At 39.5% G+C, this 22989-nt stretch overlaps 1 protein-coding gene and 1 pseudogene across 2 annotated transcripts; one reads left to right on the forward strand and one right to left on the reverse strand.

The window, feature by feature from the left end:
- Positions 1 to 1405: 1405 nt before the first annotated feature.
- On the reverse strand, positions 1406 to 16788 carry clic5a (chloride intracellular channel 5a). Of its 2 annotated transcripts, none has more exons than XM_077573011.1 (6): positions 16321 to 16788; positions 11719 to 11828; positions 2628 to 2753; positions 2419 to 2525; positions 2156 to 2325; positions 1406 to 2081 (listed from the first exon to the last, which is right to left on the reverse strand). In XM_077573011.1, the coding sequence occupies exons 1-6, from the start codon at positions 16786 to 16788 to the stop codon at positions 1917 to 1919; spliced, it is 1146 nt and encodes a 381-aa protein (XP_077429137.1). In that variant the 3' UTR covers positions 1406 to 1916. The 2 variants fall into 2 exon arrangements, with proteins under 2 accessions (XP_077429137.1, XP_077429147.1); XM_077573021.1 differs by lacking the exon at positions 16321 to 16788 and adding an exon at positions 12703 to 12844.
- A 2679-nt stretch (positions 16789 to 19467) lies between these two features.
- LOC144035836 (apelin receptor B pseudogene) lies at positions 19468 to 22788 on the forward strand (annotated as a pseudogene).
- The last annotated feature ends 201 nt before the right edge of the window (positions 22789 to 22989 follow it).

Consider the following 22989-nt stretch of genomic DNA (forward strand, 5'->3'; position numbering starts at 1 on the left):
CTACATACAATCAATGAGTCTGCAAACTGCCTCCATCCCAAATCTACTGTATAGAAATATATATTGTCGTATTTTATTTTTATTTTGTCTTCATTAGCATACTTGGTTTTGGAGTGCCAGTAATCCAGAATTATCAAGTTACTTTAATAGTATGGTACTTGGATTACATTTAGTGTTGTCAAAGTTAAAGCGTTAACTCATTGATTAATCACAAAAAAATATTGCATTAATCATGTATTAACGCAGATTAATCACACTATTGATTTTGACCGCTGCAGATGAACCAATAGCTTGACAGCGGATGGTTACGTTAAAGGTAGCATAGATTGTGTTTGAGCTATAAACATAACTGCATGCATTAAAGTAAAGTATTTAACATATAACATTTACAATATTTGTTCTATTTTTTAAATTAGGCAAGTAATTAACTGATTAGAAAAAAAGGCGGATGAGAGCTTGGAGTGGATCAAAAATGTGGAAGACATCCTCATAACATTAAATGTAGCAAGAATTAACACATAACTTCAAATTTGGCAGACAAAAAATGTTGATAACAAGGATTTTTCGTGAAGTGATTAATCATGATTATAGGTGTATCCGACGAACTTTTGTCGCTGCGTCTTCCGGATGGATCATTTTAAGGATTGGTTCTCAATCCCGTCAATCAATCTGCCCTAACGACGTTGTGCATGCTGGTTCCTAGCTGCGCATGGAGCATGTAGCCGGTGAGCTTCGGACTCAGCCATTCATCGTTGTAGCTCCACCGATCTCACCGCATACTTTGAAAATGGCTGAGAGCCACAAGAGCACATCCGTCTATGAAGTGAGGCCGGCTGCAGATACTGATGAAGATGAGCTCGCACGTTCCCAACATTTGATAGGCGTTTTTCCCAGACGAGCAGGAGAGCTGGTAGGATGGTCTTCCGCATGCGCATTTTTAAAAAGTGACAAACAGACGATTGGCTTCTACTTTTCGAGAAGATCCTTGAATACACCTTTAATCAAAATTCTAAGATGTGATTAATTTCATTTAAAAAAAAAAAACGTTTGACAGCTCTAATTAGGTTACTAACAACATTTTTGACAAGTAAGTAGTGACTGTCTTGGAATACATTTTAAAAGTAACCTTTCCAACCCTGCACTCATTTCACTTCATCTTAGGGTTTCATAATGAACATTTGTGGTATTTTAAATTTATGGCACAGCAAACATAGTCTGACTCTGTAGGATTTGTGACTTTTCAGAGGGAAGGAATTTCTATGAATAAATGTGACAATGCTCATCCTTAGTGTTTTTGTCTCTCTCTTATTTTCTTTTTTTTTTAGAACATATGATTTGTTTACATGTTAGGTCACATCATATCCATAACTAGGTGACCCGGTTTGCAGTGTAAAACAACCTTTTTCACAAAATAGATGCATTGTTCAAATAGAAGACATACAGTGCACTACATTCTGCGGTTTGAATGAAAAAAAGATTTATAACAAATTACAAGCATTTAGCTACAAACATTTGTGTTACTGTTGTCACGCAGAAGTTAAGACATGCAAAATTCACATTCATGTATCATTACATAATAATTGCTGTACAATAGAAAAAGTGAACTTTGATGTCCATGCAGAAACGAAGGAATAAAATGTGATTTAGTGAGAGCATGCACTAAAACTGCTTGTTTATTTGTTTGTGTGCAAATGTTGAACAGATTTATTAGTTCAAATGAAAAGTTATAAGTGGCTTCTTTATACTGCCAAGTATGTCAACTATAAAAGTGTTGATTGGGATTTACAAGTGAAAGTCATTCCATCTGGAGACCAAAAAAAAAAAACAGTTGGGTCAAAAGTAACCCAATTATGGATCAAAAACTTTGATAAAAATCATTTTATCAATTAAAAAAAGTATGAGAGGGATTGTGCAGCTCATTTCCCTAGTGTTTTAGCAACATCCTTATAGGCTAGCTCGATCTCCACATCAGCTGCGCACGTGTTGGTGAATTCATCTCTGCTGTAGGCGTTGCCAAGGTAACGCCACACACCTCTGTATTGGGAGGGGATGTCATAATTGCGGTATTTCTTTGCCACCACCTGTAAATTAATAGGAGAACCGCATGGTCAGTAGTTAATGCGGCAACCAAGGTAGGCGCATCACTACTAATTACCTTGACAACATGAAGTTTGGGAAGGAGGTTGCAGTCAGCCAGCGTCAGCTCATCACCGTCCAGGTACTTGCGTGCAGATTCTCCATCAACAAGGAGAACCTCGTCGGTTAGCGGGCTCAACAGATAATCGTCCAGTTTTCCCAGAGCCTTGTTGAGACTCTGCTCTAATGCTAAAAAAAAAAAAAAGGTACATGCTACAAGTTGAAAAGATAATAAAAGCAGAAGGGTTATCAATGCTTACAGATTCCATTGGTTCATCTTACCCTTATTTTTATCAGGACTTGTGTTTTTAATGTAAGCTGAGAACTTGGCAAATACATCGTTTCCCGCTGTGTTGGATTGACGGTTCTTCACTGCAAGTTTGGGATACCTAAAAAGCAGGTCGGTATGACTTGAGACATTGTTTTGTTTTTTACCTAGGACTATGAGTAAGGCCACTGTGTGTGTGCGTGGGTGTGTACACAAGGCCTACTTGGGTGGAGCCAGCATTTCCTCCAAGTACTCCTCTATTTTATTGACATCAGTCAGCACCTCCCCCTGGAATGTGAGAAAGGGTGGATGTGTCCCTGGGGCCAGGTTATGAAGGTCAGCTGGTTTCCTAATCAGAAAAGAGAAACTTCCTTTACACTGTGTTCTTAATTGTGAGGCATATGCAGTTTTCATTGTTGTGATTGTATTGTTTTCGTTGTGGTTTCTCACTAAACCAAACCTTTGCTTGAGGAGGAAAGTATTTTATATATCCATTGGACTCAACAGATGTACAGGAATACAGATCTGTGTCTGTCTCACATGCGCCCTCTGCTGTCTGGATGTTGCAATATTACACCAATCAATAACAGGCAAATAAACAGTTGCTTTTTGCTGTTATCATTGCATCTTCTTTCTTTTTTTAATGTACATTATTTAACCATCAAACCTTGCCAGTTGCCATGTCTTAGCAAAACTTAACATTGTCTTCCCTTATGTATATAACTAAAATACATGATATTTCTCTTGGTTATTTTAAACTCAGTTTAAAGTTAACAAATCAGTTTAGACTAATCTCTGTCACTACTACACAAATATACAGCTATACTTAATTAAAGGGATATTATATTGTCATGACCTTAGAGCTTATACTCTTATAACACATTTAAATCTGTTCAATGAGTCTCTCTGGAGGCTTCACTTTTCTTGAAGATTTTCTGAGTGTTGGTTTTTGCTTATGGGTAGTTGATTCATCTGTTGGAGTCTTGAGTGTGTGTTGAGGTTGTTCTGCAGCCTCAAACCTCTGTTCTTCAATTGAAAGTTGCTTGAGAAGATCTTTGCGATTTCGTCTCAAGATAGCTCCATCTTTTGTCTGAATGGTGTATGACCTTGGTTGAACTTCATTTAGGACATTTGCTTTCTGTGTCCATGTGTTTGTTTTGTCTTTAAACCTCACTTGGTCCCCAGCATGCAGTTCAGGTAGATTATTTGTTCCTCAGTCATAATAGAACTTTTGGTTTTGTTTTTGCTGCTGTTTAAACTGCTTCACATTGCTTTCCTCTTTCGTCTGAAGTAGGGGATGCTGGATGGGCAGGTTGGATCTCAGGCGTCGTCCCATAAGGAGTTTAGCCGGCGACAAACCACACTCCAGTGGTGCTGTGCAATATACCAGCAGGCTCTGGTAGAATTCAGTTTCAATGTCTCGTGCCTAATTCATTAGTCTTTTCACAATTTGGACCGACTTTTCCACAAGCCCATTGGACTGCGGGTAGTGAGGACTAGATACAAATACGTCTTTCATGGATGTAATCACAGACTCCGCGGTTGTAGCGTGCAATCTACAGACTTCTGGATACAAGGGTTAATAGTCTGTAACCACAATGAAGTCCTTTCCGCCAGAAACAAAATGGTCACCGCCTACCTTCTGATAAGGTCGGTCTGGCACGGGGTGTGGCTTGAGTGGCTTTGCAGCATTGCTTGCTTGCTATTTCAAACATGTTGAGCAGTTTGAAACCTCATTTGTCACATCCTGATTAATCCGTGGCCGATACACCACCTCACGTGCCCATTTTTTAATGCCGAGATGTCCTGAATGTATCTTCTTGAGCATGTCTCCTCGAAGACTCTTTGGAATGACTATTTTGCTTCCCTTGTAGATGATTCCTTCCACCACGGATAGCTCTGCTCTGCAGTTCCAGTACTCCCGAAGAACAGTTGGACTGTCTTGCTTACAGATGGGCCATCCTTCTATGATGGTTTTGCACAATGTTACCAATGTGTCATCTTTGCTTGACTCTGCTCTTGTTAGTTCCATTTTTCTATCTGATACAGGCAGTGCATTCGTGATCATGTCCACATATACCTGTACGTCATTATTCATTTTGTTGTTTGCTGGCTCTTTTGAGTCAACAGCTCTAGTCTGGGCAAAGTGTCGGCTGTGTACATCATCTTACCAGGTGTGTACATTACGTCGAGTGTGGCGCTGTAGTCGAATCACCATTCTTTGAATTCTCAGTGGGCAATCATTAAGTGGCTTCTGGAATAATGCAATCAATGGTTTATGATCAGTTTCAACAGTTATTGCTTGTCTTGACACAAACTGGTGGAATCTTTCACAAGCATATGTTATGCTGAGCACTTCTTTTTCGATCTGTGCGTATCCGTCATGCATGGTGAAGCATACGCAACAGGCTGCCAGTCACCATACTGCTGCAAAAGAACTGCTCCAAGCCCACTCTGTGATGCATCTGATGAAATCTTAACAGGTCTTGCAGGGTCATAGAACTTCAGGACTGGATCCTGTGTGAGAAACTTCTTTAAGTCGCACCACGATCTCTCATTTTCATGATTCCTCTCCCACTCAATTTTCTTTTCAGTCAGTTGTCTCAGTGGCGCCATTTTCTCAGAGAGATTGGGTATACATTTTCCCATGTAGTTGAGCATGCCATTAAACCTTTGTACATCCTTCTTGCATTCTGGTCTTGGCATATTTTTAATCGCTGACACTTTTCTGGGACCCGGTCTGATGCCTTCACTGCTCAGGATGTCCCCCACAAATGTCAATTGTTTTATACCAAGCTGGCACTTTTCTTTATTCAGCTTGAGATTTGCTTTTCTGGTTGCCTCAAGAACATTTCTAAGTCTCATGTCATGTTGTGTTTTTGTGCTTCCCCACACAATGATGTCATCCATTGATGTGTCCACTCCTTCCAGGTGCTCATAGATCATGTGTAATAGTGTATTGTTTTGTGATACACTTCAGGTGCTGAAGCAATGCCGAATGGCAGTCGCAGAAATCTATATCTGCCAAATGGTGTGTTGCATGTGCATAGTTTTGAATTTGCAAGCAGCTTCAATGGCAAAATCCTGATGATGCATCCAGTTTGCTAAAGTATTCTGCATTTGCGAACAGTGATATTATTTCTTCTCTAGTAGGGAGTTTAAAATGCTCTCTCAGTATTGCTCTATTTAGATCTCTAGGATCCATGCAAACCCTTGGTTGTCCATTCCTTTTCTCCACCATAACAAGTGAACTCACCCACTCTGTTGGTTCATCGAGCTTTTCAATCACCTCCAGGTTCTCCATCCAATCAAGTTCATCTTTCAGTGGCTTTTGAAGAGCTAATGGCACTTTGCGGCATGGATGAATGACTGGTGGCACTTTGCGGCATGGATGAATGACTGGTGGCACTTTGCTATCCACTCTGATTGTGTATTCTCCTGAAAGGGATCCAAGTGTATGCACTTTGTTCTTGTGTGTCACTTCAACATGCATGTTTAATATTTTGCTTCTTTATTCCCACGTTCAACAAGCGGTGTTGTACTTGAATCACCCGCCATTGTGACTTGTCCTGTGTTCGTCTTTTTCATGTCGTTTTGATACATGCAATGCCATGTTTGTTCTGTAGATTGCAATAAAGTTAGAAAAAAAAGTGTTCGTCTTCTTCGCTGATTCTTCTTCTATGCTTTCCATTAACTCCCTGTGGCTGCGCTACAGCGCCACTCCAGACTTGGCATGTATATTACAGCCGTTAAACATCCTCAGTGTCTTCTTTGGCACACACACACACAAGTCTTGAAATGCTTCTGTGTTTACAAGATTTTAAACTCCCATAATTACTCAGAATCAACAATGTAAGAATAACTAAATTAATATGCAAGTAGTGAAATCAGGAGGCCGTTTGGTCTGTTAGTCAGGGGCCTCTACTAGTAAGCATAGCTTGTTTATTGGTCGCTCCATTTCACACGTCTTGGTTCGTAGATGAACGTTGAAGACTAGACCATTAGAGTCTGGATAGGTCTCTATGACTCCGAACATCAGCCATGATCCACGTGGTGCTGTGGGTTTCACAACAAGCACAATATCTCCCTTTACAAAGTTTATTCACTGATGGCTCCATTTTGACTGACCTTGGAGCAGAGGAAGGTACTCCTTGACCCATATTTTCCAAAATAGATCAGCGATGTACTGTACTTGTCTCCACCGGCGCTTGACGTACAGGTCATCCTTGTTAAACAGCCCCGGGGGGAAGCTGGGTTGGTTCTTCAAAAGGAGGAGATGATTAGGAGTTAAAGCCTCCAAGTTATTCGGGTCACCAGAGACGGTGGTCAACAAACGTGTATTGAGAATGGATTCAGCTTCACACATAACAGTATATAGTCCTTCATCATCTAGCATTTGTTGTGTAGTGACAGACAAAAGGGTCTTCTTTACCATCCGAATCAACTGCTCCCACGCACCTCCTTGGTGAGGGGCTGCAGGGGGGTTAAACGTCCACTTAATGCCATCTTGAAGAAGAGCTTTCTCCATCTTTTGTGTATTCTAAGTCTTCATGGCTTCTCTCAAAACCCGTTCTGATGAGACAAAATTGATACCATTGTCTGATCTCATTTCTTTAACCTGGCCTCTTCTTGACACAAAATGCCTGAAGGCATTGATACAGGAGTCTGTATCTAACGAATGGGCAACCTCCAGATGAATCGCTTTGCTGGCAAGGCAAGTAAAGACGACACCATAGCGTTTTACTTCAGTACGGCCTCTTTTCACAAAGATTGGACCAAAATGGTGAAAAGGTGAAAGGCGGCATATCCGGAGATATGCGGTCCTTAGGTAGGTCTGCCATCTTTTGTTGTCCGACATTTGCTTGAAGGCGTGTGCATGAGGTGAATGCAGAAATTGCTTTCTTTGCCAGGGAGCTTGCTGCTGGTATCCAAAACCTTTGTCTAAGGTATGACAACATGTGGTTTCGTCCTCCTTGACCTGTTATCTTTATGAATGTGTCTCATGAGAAGCTGGGAAATGTGGTGTTTCTTTGGAAGAATGGCTGGATGAACTCTTTTAAGTGGCATTGCGAGGTTGCTTAATCTTCCTCCCACCCGCATAATTCCTTTTTCCATCTGTGGATCTAATGAATAGACAGGGCTATTCTCTTTGAAGTTTGATTCTCCCTTTTGCAGGGCAGCCACTTCTTCTGGAAATCCTTGAACCTGACAGAAGCGTATAATGGCGGTTTCTGCAGCTTTCAGGTAATCTGTGGTCAAAGTTCCAATGTTCAAGCTTTCTTTGAATTTCACCATATGCTTTTCGGCCAATCTTGGAGAGCTCTAGACATTTTTGACTTATTTTTGCTTGTTCTTAAATTGAATTAGTAGAGTTTTCAGTTTGAGAAACCAAGCTACTGCTCTTTGCAGGTCATTCCAGTCAGACTAGTAATGCAGGAGGGTGTTTGTGACATCGCAGTCCCTGGTTAGCAATGTGTTAACAGTGACTTTGGTTCTTTTAACTTCAGCAAGTGGGTAAGAGTCAATCTGAGGTTTAGGCCAACTCTTCTAATGTGCCTTTAAGAACACAGGGCCTTTAAACCAACTGCAGTCAAGGAAGGTTGCAGCAACCAACCCTCATGAAGCATGGTCTGCAGGGTTGAGCTTTGTTCCAACATATCTCCACTGCGCAACCTGTGTTGTTTCCCTGATCCTGCTGACTTGGTTTGCTACAAACGTTTTGTATCTTTGACTAAAATTCCTGAGGTATTTCAGAACAGACATGCTCTCTGTCCAAAGGACAGAAGTTTCAAGCCATATCTTAAGTTCTGTGGTCAGAATCTTATCCATCTTCACTGCTAGTGCTGAGGCAGTTAGTTCCATTCTAGGGATGGTCATCTGTTTTATTGAGGCCACACGAGCTTTCCCCATTATGAAGGCTATGTGGACCTCATTCTTATCATTGGTTAGTTGTATATAGCTCACTGTTCCATATCTTTTCTCCGAGGCATCACAAAAGTAGTGCAGTTGGGTAGAGGCGATTGTTCCAAAGGCTTTTGGCTTTATGCACCAGCCTATGTTCTATTCTGCAATCTGCTCAAGTCCCATCAACCATTCTTTCCAGGATCGTGCAATGTGTGGTGGCAACTCATCGTCCTACCCATAATTGTTCTTGCAACACTCCTGCAGGATATGTTTGGCAGTGAACACAAAAGGGGCTATGAATCCCAATGCATCATAAAAAGATGAAGCAGTGGACAGTATGCCTCTTCTTGTACATGGTTGCTTCTTCAGCGATACACTGAACTTGAAAGTGTCACTGTCTGCATTCCACTGAACGCCTAAGGCTCTTTCCACAGGTAGGGTTTCAGTGTCCAGATCCAGGCCTTTTGCCACTTTGTCCCGGACCTCTCTTGGGATGGATCATTAATTCACCTAAAACCTATTAAAAATCCCATACCGTTCACCTAAACCGAATACTTCAGAATCCAGCTAGAGTTGTGAGGTTGACAGGAGACCCGAGGAAGGATCAAAGAAAAGAAAGGAAAGTGAAATCCAGCACCGACCAGACATCACCTACTACCCACCGGCTTACCAACCAAATCTTTCACCAACCCCAGAAACATCTAAATTCCAACAAATGAGAGAGACCTCAAGAGACCAAATGAAAAACTGAGGAAAGGGAGGAAAGATAGATGAAGCAGAGTGAGATCCACAGACATCAGCCTCCACCGATTCAACGACCAGAGGAAGAAGCAGATTGTGTTTGAATTTCGGTAGATGCTGGTGTGGTGGATCTGGCATGCATGAAAACCTCCACCAAAGAGGGGAGCCGTCGACCCCGGACAGGACAGAGCAAGTACAACCCTCCAGGGCCCCCCAGGCCGCGGCAGCGCCAAGGGACAACTACCTCCTGTTTAAATTTCATAAACTGGTATGTTAACATAAAAAAATAGACAACCAATTTGTTGTATTACGACTGATCAGTAATCACTAGTATTGCTATAGTGTATTAGCTTGTAAGTTACTTTTATTTTCTGATGTTCACTAATAAATATCACAAATTACAGAGAGGGGGGTGGGAATGTGACAATAACCTGTTTTGTGCATGTACATCAGTGTATGTTTTAGATGGCAAACACTATATAGCACGGCATTGGGGATGCTTTTGAAAATGATTTTAAATGGCATTTCAAGTTATGTTCAGCAGCAATAGGAAGATGATGAAGGATAAAAATGGACCACTTCTGCAAATACTGAAGAAACTACAGATAATAGTAACAACCAAAAAAGGACAGAACTGAACCAAAAGATACAACACAGAAACAGTCAGCAAGGGGCCAAGTGAAAAGCAAGGCGTATCGGTGGAAAAGTAAAGAAGACTCTGAAGAAAGGTACATGTATTTAAAAAAAATGCTACTTGAAATTGCAGAGGTAACAAACTTGTACAGTGTGCAAAAAAGATGGAAAGTCAGCAAACACAAATGATAAAGACGATGGTGCTAGCACAGAAGCCCAACACACGAGACAATGAGGAGATTTCAGGCCTTCCACCAACCAAAATAAAACATTTGTGACCCAAAAAATGAAAAATAAATAAATAAAATAAACCAGAAATGTTCCTCCTCCAATGCTATTGTCAGTTCTCTTGGTGCAGTTCTCAGTGCTGCTATTAGCAGTTATACGATTGATTATTAGTGGGAAAAGTTATTTCTGATCTTTGGAAATACTAAAATGTTTTATATGTCTGTATATTACTATGTTTTAGTTTGTTATTAAATTAAGAATTGTAACCGGATATATCAAATATGATACAAATCAATAGTCATATGTAGAAAGTTGATTTATAATCTCTCTCTCTCTCTCTCTCTCTCTCTCTCTCTCTCTCTCTCTCTCTCTCTATATATATATATATATATATATATATATATATTGTTCAAAATGACAAATAAAAGCTACATTTTCAAAGATTCAGAATTTTCTGTCAATTATTTCATGGTCCATGGTTTCATACACAAGGCAACTTAAATATTCTTTACACAAGCAAAGACACAACATCTACAAGAATCAACAAACACAACAGTTAGCGACATATGAAAGCAAAGCAGAAAAAACAAAAGTAGCTTACAAACTGTACTAAAAGAACATACATTGACGATTAAGACATTTAAGAGTAAAGTAAAGAAACAAGAGTAGTTTGCTAAAATAAGAAAAAGACGACACATGATTACAAATGTTTAGAAGACCCTCATCAAAGTTATGAGAAAAAAGTCATGTTTTTACTTGGATTTAAAAGCATTTACACTCTGGGTTGACCTCAATTATGTTGGAAGCTTTTTCCAATTTGTGGGCAGCATAACAGCTAAATGCAGCTTCACCATGTTTACTTTGACCTCTGGGTTCCACTAATTGATCCACGTCTGCAGATCTCAAAGCCCTACTGGGTTTATATTCAATCAGCATTTCTTGATTATATTCAGGACCTGAGCCATTCAGTGATTTATAGACCAGTAGCAGAATTTTGAAATCTATTTTGATATTTATTCTGATGCTTTTTGACCCAATTAAGTCTCTCATGAGTCCAAGTTGTGAGTCCCAATTCCCAAATAGGCAAAACGAGGCTTGCACTGGCACCAAAATCAAGATGGGCATGTTTTTACGCTCAAGCGCACCAGCACCATCTCCAAATATACTGTGTAGCGTAGAACCCTTAGACTTATCTCATTTACTGCCAGCCCAGTCCAAATAGATATTTGACGTCTATAGTCGTCAATGGCAATGAATGAGTTAATCTTTAAAATGCAGGAGACATTAACTCATTCACTGCCATTGACGACTACAGACGTCAAAAATTAATTGTAACTTTTTCTATTAGTTTAACATCTTTTTCCACTTTTGTTAACAAGAGTATGCAAACCTACGTTTTTTTTAAATGTACATTTAGAACAGATATAAAATTTGTGACTAATCGTGAGTTAATTAGTAAAGTCATGCGATTAATTACGATAATAAAATTTAATTACCTGACGCCCCTAATTTTTAATAATCTTTTTTTTTTAAATCACGTCAGGCGTCGTAATTAATCACATGACCTCAATAGTTAACTCACGATTAATCACAAATTTTATATCTGTTCTAAATGTACAATAAAAAAAAATCCTAGGTGTTTATACTCTTGTTAACAAAAGTGGAAAAAATGTTAAACTAAAAAAAAAAATAGTTCAAATTAATTTTTGACGTCTATAGCCGTCAATGGCAGTGAATGAGTTTTAACAATGGAGATTTTTTCAGTGCTGTACTGTAATAGATTGATTGTGTGTCATCATGACTACTACCTTTTGAGGTCAACTGTGGTGACATTGAAGACCACACCTTTCAGCCATAGGACCATGAAAAGACGTTGTGAGAATGGACAATTTCCAATGCTCTCCCCATCGCTGCCAGCCTGTGCACATACACATATACACAATTGGAATTTTACAGTTATTGGTACAAACACAATTCAGGGAGCGTCTTTTTTCCTCTTATACAAACGGTTGTAACACAGACTACTCTTCAGGAATTTTGAAAAAAGAATCAGTGCCCTTTTTTGCATGAGGGAAATTGGGTGGTGCGTGTGTTAGTGCTCAAGTGTGTGCAACAAGACACGTAATATGAGCCTAAACCCAGCATGAATAATCCACATTACTTCCATTAGTTGGCTGAATGCTCATCGGGAGCAAGCACTTTTTCTTGTGGTTTTCTATTAATGACAATTTGCTATTTTTGCCATAACCTGACAACATCCTCTGCTTCTTCGATTTTCACTCACAATATCAACTAATATTATATAACCACAGCATTAGGTACACAATCAAATGAGATCCAGTTCAAGAAATGTATCAAAATGTCTGTCTTAATAGTGATAATTATTCTCATTCATTGTTTGCAGTTTGCAGTAGTATTGAACGTAACTGCATTATAATATTTTGCCCCCTTGCATAGCTTGTGCTAAAAAAAAAATACCAAAAAGAAATGATCCCTTGAAAGAAATAGGAGGTCTGATGCTTCATTGTGGTAAAGAACTAAACGTCACTACTTGTCTGAAATTGAAAAAGAAACGCTTGCTAAACCTTCATCAGCGAAAGCCAAGGCCATTTCAAGCTGCAAAGAAAGTAGAAGGCTAATAATTCAGTGAGAGGGATAGAGAGTGATTGTCCATGCATGTTGGTGTCAGGTTCACACAGGGGGGAAATCAACACAACAAAAACATGACATGTATAGAGCCTACATTATCTTTGTATTTGGAGTGTTGCACACCACACTTATCAACACCCCACCTTGACAAACAGTTCGATGTCTGGGTCCTTATCTTCCTCTGCCGCAATATCTGTCATAGTCAAAGAAACACCCCAAAAATGCTGCTTGTGCGTCTCCGCTCCACAAGTGTGTATTTGTGTTTGCAAATTCTACTCCGGCTCCATTGAGTGTAGCCTGCTTGGTGCTATAGTGGCTCTGTCACAGTCAGCTGATGAGCGCCAGGGATGTGTGTGTGTGTGTGTGTGTGTGACGGATTCAAAAGAGGGCTGGTGTTTGTGTGTGCGTGCATGTGAGAGAGAGAGAAAGAGAGAGGTGTTCAGTGCGTACCCATGGGCTCAGGAGTGGGGCAGGATGTACCGGTCAAAAATAACCCGGTGAGTTGGGCCAGGGTGGGCCACCGCCACCAAAAGATCAGCAGGTGACACTGAAACGTAGTTGAATGACTCACCTCACCTTCTGTATGCTTCATCATTTTGCTACACAATGCTTTGACTTCAGCACATTGAATTTAAGAACACGCAGTGCTATACCAACAGTACAAATACGTGTAAGTCACCTTCACTCTCTTGCAATATAAACTCCCTTTTTATTACTTTAATTTACAACACTGGAGTGTTCAAAGTGTGGGATTTATAAGCCCTGTATACGGCGGCGCTTTTGGACTTTAGCGTGGAAAGTGCTGAAGCTACAATAAACAGGAATTAGTTAGTGAGTGATCACATGGCTGTCATGGCTGCTGGACAGAAACCTGCCTACGCTCTGTCAGAACATTCTCACCAGTTCAAGTTATATTTGGACTCGTAGCGACTCCCTATGCTGAGACACACACACACACACACACACACACATGCCACTCAATGTGAAGTTCTGTCAAAACAACGAGACACAGTCAACCTCACAGACATGTAAGCATCAGAGAGACATTAACAACGAGATCCAATAGAAGTATTGCAACATTTTGCCTTAAAAAAAATTAAGCTCACTTTTGATTGGCATCATTTTAAACTATTATCGTCATTATTAATATTCATTTTATAACTTACTATATCCTTGCATCCATCCATTTTCCGAACTGCTTATTTCCCCTAAATAAAATAATTAAAATGTAACAAAAGCTTTCAATATGCTTTATTGCAATTCTATACGACTGCAAAATACATTCATAATAATAAGCGTATAGTTTAATATGTTGACAGGGGTCTTAATAATTGGTATATCTTAAGGGTTCGTACAACATTATCAATCAGTATTTTATAGTTATCAACACTAAAAAGAGAATTGTTGAACCAATTTAAGATTAAAAATTGAATTGTTGAACAACTTTTTAAAAATCACTTCAATTGGTAACACACGATTGAATTAAGTTAATCCAAAGTGAATCTATTAAGTTTAATGAATTATGAGTTTGTTAAACTTAATAGATTCACTTTTGATTAATTTTGGATTAACTTAATTCAAGTGTGAACTCATAATTAAATAAACTTAATTAATTAAACTTAATTAATTATTTAAACATAATTAATTAAACTTAGTATATGTACTTTGGATTCACTTATTTCATTTGTGTGTTACCAATTGAAGCGATTTTTTTAATGAATTCAATGAATTATGAGTTTGTTAAACTTAATAGATTCACTTTTGATTAATTTTGGATTCACTTAATTCAAGTGTGAACTCATAATTAAATAAACTTAATTAATTAATTATGTTTAATTAATTAATTAATTAAACATAATTAATTACATTTAATATATACACTTTGGATTAACTTAATTCATTTGTGTGTTACCAATTGAAGCGATTTTTTTTTTTAAGTTGGTCAACAATTCAATTTGTAATCTTAAATTGGTCCAACAATTCTCTTTTTAGAGTGAACTTCAATAAATCAGCTCAAGAAAAGTGAGAATGCCCTCTTGCATGCAGAATAGTAAGCCCACATTTACTTCAAATACTTTTCCTCTTTCTTTGAAATGGTAGTTAGTTGCTTGAGGGTCCAAATTTTGTGCTCAGTGCAAGTCTAGCGCAAAGCACAGTCTAACAGCGCGCATGGGTGGAGTTTTCTTTCTTTTGGTATTTTCGTAGACATGCACATTTAAAAACTTGTGTTTGCTCCCTTGTGGGAGTGAACACAGCAGACGTGCTTCCCAGCCAATGGAGGTGGCTCTTCTCATTTCCTTTAAATTCAGTGCAGGATTGGTACACATTGCACTTGGCAGAAGCATTAACTGACTTGCTGGTAAAAATGCAGGTAAAAAAAACAAAAAATAAACAACGCCCTTGGTCTGCTAGAACGCCCAGTATGGCGCTGCACAGTCTGCCAAATTTTCAAACATGCTGAGGAAGGACAAAAATTAAGATGAGCCCTAAGTGTATATTTTGTTATTTCCTTATGATGAATGGAATAGATGCTAATAAAGCAGGGGTAGGGAAACCTTTGTGAAGTTTGTGAAGGGGCCATGTTTGATTTTTTAAAATGATGGGCCCGGTCATTTGTAGATTTGGTAAAATAGATGAATAATAATACTTTTCCATGGCATTATTTATAATGATTCCAATTATAATTCATTTCCAATTTTTCAAAATACAATTAAATAAATACAAAACCGGCACATTATTCTGAATTGTTTGTTAATTTTATTAAGACTTGAATGTATTAGTCATAATACAAAATTACAGTTATAAAAATGTTCAATCTGTAAAATTGTATTAAATTGATGATGTTTATTTCACTAATATCTTATTTAATTGCTTACAATAATGAACTAATTAGCTTGTAAAGTTTTTAAATGCAAAGGGTAGGTAAATTGTATACTTTACAAATATTTTTATTGAAGCATTTTCAAGAAATTAATCAACAAATGAGTACAAAATAAATAAATAGAAATAATAAATGCATTATTATCATTATTGTTATTATTATTATTATTTATTTATTTTAATGCCCACCCCTGCTATAAAATGTGTCACTAGTTCAGCAAAATAGTGAACCAACACTTATTGCTATTAATATAACAATAATATCGTCGCCCTATTCAAATAATGGTCAGTCATTTTTTTCCCAGATTTTTAGAGAACATGAAAAACTAAGCCACATTCTGACAATTTATATATACTGTATTAATAATTTCATTTCAGAGGTACAAGTGAATGTTCTGTTTAAATTAAGGATGTAGCCAATTTTAGCAGATAAATAAATAAATAAATAAAGGTCAAAATGACTTAGGTCATTATTTTAAGAGGCTGAGATTACCGGTATATGAAATATTATTCACCTAATTATTAACCCCTTATAAGGGTACCCTAATTGCAAAGCGGTACTATAATTTACAAATACCATTATTAGAGGCCCTAATACTTTGTAGTTTGGCCAAGAAGTACCTTTTTATATGTATTGCACATAACTCAATTGTTTTCTGAACTTGGGTTACATTAACATCCTCTCATTCATTTTCTGAAGCGTTATCCAGGATCACATGGAAATGTCAGTCTATCCTAGCTGATTGTGGATCTAACACGGACTACACCCGGAAATGGCTACGTCAGTCAGTCATAAGGTGCATATAAAAGCATTCACACCTGGTCAGCCGCGTGTACCACTACAAGTGGCCTATACAAGTATCACAAATCCTCATACCTACCTTAGCAAACAGGGTAATTTTACTTTTGTCTTCAGGCTCCGGGTTCAAGTTGGGTCTCGCTTGCCTAGCTGAAGATGCAGATGATGATGATGACGATGAGTCTCTGCGCTCCAAGTTCCCATAGTCCACCTCCGTCTTTGGAGACTCACTCTCCCAATGTGACTGTTTGCTCCTCTCTACAACTTCCGTCTTTTCCTCACGACAGCAAGTGTCCTCCTCGCTGTCTTCGTTGTCAGCATGTGAAGAGGAAGATGAAGACGAAGAAGAATTTTTGCAGCATTCCTTGCTAGGAGGAGGGGGTGCCGGAAACAAAGGGGGGGTTGGTATTCTTCCAAAGGCCAATCCGGTGTTTTGGTAGTCTGGGTTTTGACTTGAGGCCTCATCGTCAGGCATTTCATATATACCCGATGACTGGTTCTGATAGATGATGTCTGGGTTCTCATACACATTTTCTTCAGAAGGATCCATGCTGAATGATGTGGACGCAAAACAAGTTGCCCCGTGTCTATCAAGGTCCGCAGTGAGGTGTGAGTGTGATGCCAACAGTTTACCAACATTATCACATATCTTCCCGGGACTTTGGACTCAAATGTAGACAGGTAGTGCCAACTACTAAGGGAAAACAATAATCCTTAAAGGAGAATGCAGCTTTCACATTCGTTCTGAATTTCACAATTTTTTAACAAGTAGGCGGTATGTGCTGCTTTGAACCCCTTTTTTCTTTTATCGCTCAGTTCCTTAGACCCCAATATTAGATTTGGCAGAGGCATCTTTTGTTTCCTCCTGTAAACATCATTAAGCAACTAATTTATACACGTGTTTAAGGCAAGTTGTAAAATGTCTGAAGTCCTCTTGTTTATGTTTCACAAATTTTAAACACCACAAATGATGCTGTTTCTACTAAATACTGTCTAAAATGTTATCCAATTTTGATACTGTAATATATACACACACACACACACATATATATATATATATATATATATATATATATATATATATATATATATATATATATATATATATATATATATATATATATATATACTGTATATATATATATATATATATATAAAACTAAGGGTGATGTCTAATTGTTTTAACTGTCTGATAGCTTTTATGTGTTTATATATATATATATATATATATTTGTTTGTTTGCACATTGTGCTGTGTTGCTTGAAAGGTGCTATATAAATTTAATTATTATTATTATTATTATTTGCCGAGAAAAATTTCTGAAGAGTTGGCGCTGTTTAGTTTTTCACAAGCAAAGAAGAAGATATGGCGGAAGGCGGGATATGTGTGTGCGTGTGTGTGAGTGTAGAGAGAGAGAGAGAGAGAGAGAGTTTTGCATTGAAAATGCTGGTCTGGTACCAACTATTTTACTGATCCTCCTCCCCTCTCTCTTTTTGCAGAAGAAATTTCAACAACGGTCGTGCTATTGCTACCAGCCTGGCTGCTTCCATGACTGGTGTCTACCCAGACAAGCAAGAGAAAATGGAGGCCCAGCATTGAATGCATGGTGTTACATGGTGGTATAACTTTTAGTTGTAACATTATTTTATTCTAGATGCTGTATTGCATATATAAATTATAAATTCTAAGCATGCAGTACCAATATCAATGTCCCATTTTAACCAGTTAAAATGGTCAATATTAACCAATGTAGATGGTTCCAATCCAACCAATGTATATTGATTGCTTCCTAAAAATGTGAACACACTTAGAGGGAATAGATTTTCACTCTTCGTACCATCCCACTTCTACAGCAAAAATCCCATCCTGTCCCAGTCCTGGACAATAGTAAAAAAACAAAAAAACAATCCTGTCCCGTCCCAATCCCATGATTAAAGGTAAAGTTTACTCCCATCCTGTGGGAATCCTGCAGGAATGCCGTGACCCGTGGAATCCCCGAAATAATTTCAGCCTCTAACACAGATTAACCAATATCTTGGTCAGAATTACCATTTTGTATTGGTTGGCCACCTACCATTCAAGAGTGGTTGTTTTAACCTGTCGGACACATAACTACTAGCTCGATTTTAACCTTTTTTTTTGTGTGTAAATTTGACCAATCCGTTTTTAGGGTGTAGTCAGTTTAGAGTTAATATACAGTAACAATGTAAATTCATTTCCCCCTCAAAATAAGTGAAAATACAGCCATTAGTAAAGAATACTCAGCCTGACAGACCAGCCTGACCAGAGCAGGCTGGTCTGTCCTAAGCAAGCCTTGTTGCATGAACTGATGACATCTTCCTAGAAAAACAGAGACTTCCAGTTACCATTGAGTCAATGCCCTGAGAAAGAAATGAGCAGGATGAATGATATCCACAAGCATTTACTACACTAACTTAAAATTGTAAAACAGTTCCCCCCCAATTCGCCCAACACTGGTAATAGATGAAAGTTGTTTCCAGCAGAACATTCACATTTGTTTTGGTCCTGTCCAAAGCTTGCCATATTCTGTTCTGAAATGCCTTCAATTAAATAAAAAATAAATAAAAAATCTGTACCTTTTAAGTGTCGCAACAAAAATGAGAACATTTAATTGTGAGTCACATATTTAGAGGAAATTGTGCTGAATCTTTCAAACAATCTAACTAAGGAACTGATGCGTTGGCACACATCATCACACTGAGACACATTTTCCCGTCTTTACTAAGAAATGGAAATGATTAGCAGATAGGGAAAATATTTGAATCTAAAGGTGTTTGACGCCAAAACGCATGAATCAGCCTTGACTTGTGTTTTTTTGTCACCTCAAAAAACTGATAAATTCTGACCACTTCATTTACAGCTTCCTCTTCTGTTGACACAAATTACGAAGGGGAGGGGGGACATCAGATTTTCAGGTTTAAGATAACGACCTGATATCTATTTTTGAACACGGAATGTGGCAATCAGAAAATGGCAAAGCAAAATGAAAACACAAAAAGAATGGGGAAAAGGTGCAGGATGGCCCATTTTTCACTCAAAAAGTCTTTTTTATGTATACATTTTTTTGATCAGGAAAAATAAACTAGACCGTTGAATTTTCAATTTAATCAGTTTGTTTTGGAGAAATAAGTAATTAACTAAACTCGAAACACCCCTTTTTCATCTGCAACATAGATACGCACCTCCACTACAAGTACACCATCTCCCCATGTCTGGATGGGATGCCAGCGAAGCAACTAAAGACGTGAAGTTGGCCGCTGCGAAGGGGGCACATGAAGACTGCTTTCCACTCCTGATCGTGCGTATGTGTAAGGGAGGGTGATCAAGGCTTGAGCAGGGCTCCTTTAAGGGCCGCAAAGTTTGAACCTAGACTAGTCATCATGCAAGCTGAGAAGAAGGCTGAAGCTGATATTCACAAAAACACAAGGAAGGAAGTGACTTAATGTGCAACGAATGCAATAGAATCTGCCACTCATGTATTGGACTATATAGCTATAGGAGGCAATACAAACACACACACACACACACACACACACACGCACACACACACACACACACACACACACACACACACACACACACACACACACACACACACACACACGCACACACACACACACACACACACACAATCGTAGGAATATTAGACTTACACTAAAATAAATACTACAAAGAATAAAATCTTAATAGTATGAGACAATTTTTTTATTTATTTTTTATCCCACATTTATGAGAAAATGGAATATAAGATAAGGAGGAAAATCAATACTACAAAAAAAGCTGTAACATTGTCATAAAGAGTTAATATTAAGATAACTTTTTTTTTAACCTAATTCTGGTTACTTAATTCTGCCTGTTAACGAGAGCCACCACATCGTGATAACTTACATTGATGTTTCTGTATTTGGCAATTTGTAACTAATGGTTATGTTTTTATAATCAGGAACCCAGTTGCTGCCAACAGGAACGAGCAGATTCACCTCCAATGGGCACTAAGGGTTAATATTCGGATTCACTGCATGCCAGGGGGTTAATTCTATAGGTGCTGTCCCCCCCTGGCTGGGCGTGGGCGGGTCTGCCCCTCTGTTGGCTGCTGGGTGGCGGCTGCGTCTTGGCCGTTCCCTGGGTCTTTTGGGGGGTGCTGCGTTGCGGGGCTCTCCCTGGTCTCCCTGGCGCGGTCCATCGCATGAGCCCGGCGACGCGGTTCGGGGCCTGTGGGCCGCCGGGGTGCCCTCTCCCCTCCCCCTTCCTCCCCCTTGCTGCCTCTCCCTCCTCGCCATCGGTTGTGGCAGACCGCAGTACAGAGCAGGGGGTGGGAGGGTGTCTGGGGGTTTGGGGGCCTGGGGGCGGCTGGGGCTGGGTTGGATCCACCACACCAGCATCTATCGAAACTCAGACACAATCTGCTTCTTCCTCAGGTCATTGAATCCGTGGAGGCTGGTGTCTGTGGATCTCACTCTGCTTCGTCTGTCCTTCCTTTTCTCAGTCTCTCCTTTGGTCTCTTGAGGTCTCCCTGATTTGTTGGAGTTTAGATGTCTCTGGGGTTGGTGAAGGACTCTGGTTGGTGGCCTGGTGGGTGGTGTCTGGTCGGTGCTGGATTTCACTTTCCTCTCTTTTCTTTGGTCCTTCCTCGGGTCTCCTGACGACCTCACGACTCTGGCCGGAAGTGTTTGGTTTAGGTGAACGGTATGGATTTTTTTTAATAGGTTTTAGGTGAACTAATGAATACACACACACTCGCATGCACGCACGCACGCACATACACATACTCACCCACATACAAAAATAAAAATAAAAAATAAATACATATATATATATATATATATATATATATATATATGTCAAATCGAATGAACAATACTGAGCTCTCCAGAGAAAAAAATAATAAAAATATTAAGAGAACTAAGTCATAATTTTCATTTCACAAGAGCAGTCACTTTTACTAAGTCATAATTTTCATTTCACAAGAGCAGTCACTTTTACTAGAAGAGTCCTAATTGTTATGAAAATAAAATAATATTGTGAGACAAAAGTCACACATTGATGAGAGAGAAAAAAGCTCAATTGGACAAGGTCATAACACTATGAATAAGAAAGTTACTATTGACCAAGAAAAAGTACAAATTTTATAAGAAAAAAAGTCCTAAATTATACCAGAATAAATTGCAAGACACAAGACCAAAAACAGGAACAATTCTCTGAGAAAAACGTAATATGACAGAAATAATTAATTCATAACGGCAAGAAAGTTAAATCTGTATTATGATATTGTCATACAGGTGTGGTTGCATTGGTTGAGGATGTTATGTGAAGCGTCGATCTGGCAAACAAATCAAATCAGTATGTAACAAATAAGTGAACGTGTTTCTACTTGGAATGGGGAAGTGGTGTTGCGAAAGGCGGTGGGTGCACAAGCTCAGAGGCTTGTCTAAGATCACATGAGCAGCAACACACGCAAGCCCAAGCCTAAGAGAGAAAAGCCACGGAGTCGACCGAGAGCGGTCACAACTACGACGAGGAGGAGATGGAGAACTCCACCACATGCCATTATTCCGACGATCGGACGGTGACCCCGTCGTTCATCCCAGTCATCTTCATGCTCATCTTCATCTTGGGCCTCTCTGGCAATAGCGTGGTCATTTTCACCGTGTGGCGGGCGCGGGCGAAATGGCGGGCGGCCACCATCTATATCGGCAACCTGGCCCTGGCTGACCTGGCCTACATCGTCACGATGCCCGTGTTGGTGGCGTACTTCATCATGGGCGGCCAACGGCGCTTGGGGTTAGTCATGTGCAAGATGACCAACTTCATGTTTCCCTTCAGCGTGTTAACCAGCGCCTTCCTCCTCACCTGCATGAGCTTCGACCGCTACCTGGCCATTGTGCACTTGCCCTCCAGTACCCACCAGCGCACTCGCGGTCACATACGCGCCTCCCTTGTCGCCGCCTGGACGCTGTCTGGCCTCCTGTCTGCGCCTAACCTCGTGTTCTTCACCACTTGGCAACACCCGAGCAGCAACCAAACGTTATGCATCCCGGATTACAGCCTGGTGGCGAGCAGTTTTCAGGAGATGAGGCTGTGGCACGCAGGGTTCAGCTTGACCTTGAGCGCCCTGGGGTTCCTGCTCCCCTTCCTGGTCATGATGGTGTGCTACGGGGTGATTGGCTACACCGTGATGCGCCACTTCAACATCCGGCACAAGGAGGACCAACGCAAGTGGCGACTCTTGAGGATTATCACCACGGTGGTGGCGGTCTTCACCGCCTGCTGCATGCCTTATCAGAGAGTCAGAGTCACAGGAGCCCTCTATGACCTGGACTTGCTCCCATTCAACTGCGCTTTTGAGCGCTTCCTGAGTCTGACCTTCCCGTATGTCTTCACCCTGGCATCTGTCAACAGCTGCCTCAACCCCTTCCTCTACGCCTTTTTCGACCTGCGTTTCAGGTCACAGTGCTTGGGCCTGCTTCACCTCAAGAAGTTCCGCCAGACATCCACCAAGTTCAAGCGTGCCTGCAGGACTCAACCCTAGTTGTTTCCCAGCAGGGTTATCATAGTTTTGGAATTTTCATTTTAGTTAATTTTTATTTCGTTGTGAGTTTTTTTTGTTTTTGTTTAATTTAGTTTGTTTTAATTAGTTTTCAGGGTGGTTTTGTTAGTTTTAGTTATTTAAAAAATACATAGTTTTGATTAGTTTCAGTATTTTCGTGTGTTTTTTTTAAGTGCATTGTGT

This window comes from Vanacampus margaritifer, chromosome 1 (assembly GCF_051991255.1).
Source record: "Vanacampus margaritifer isolate UIUO_Vmar chromosome 1, RoL_Vmar_1.0, whole genome shotgun sequence".
NCBI lineage: Eukaryota > Metazoa > Chordata > Actinopteri > Syngnathiformes > Syngnathidae > Vanacampus > Vanacampus margaritifer.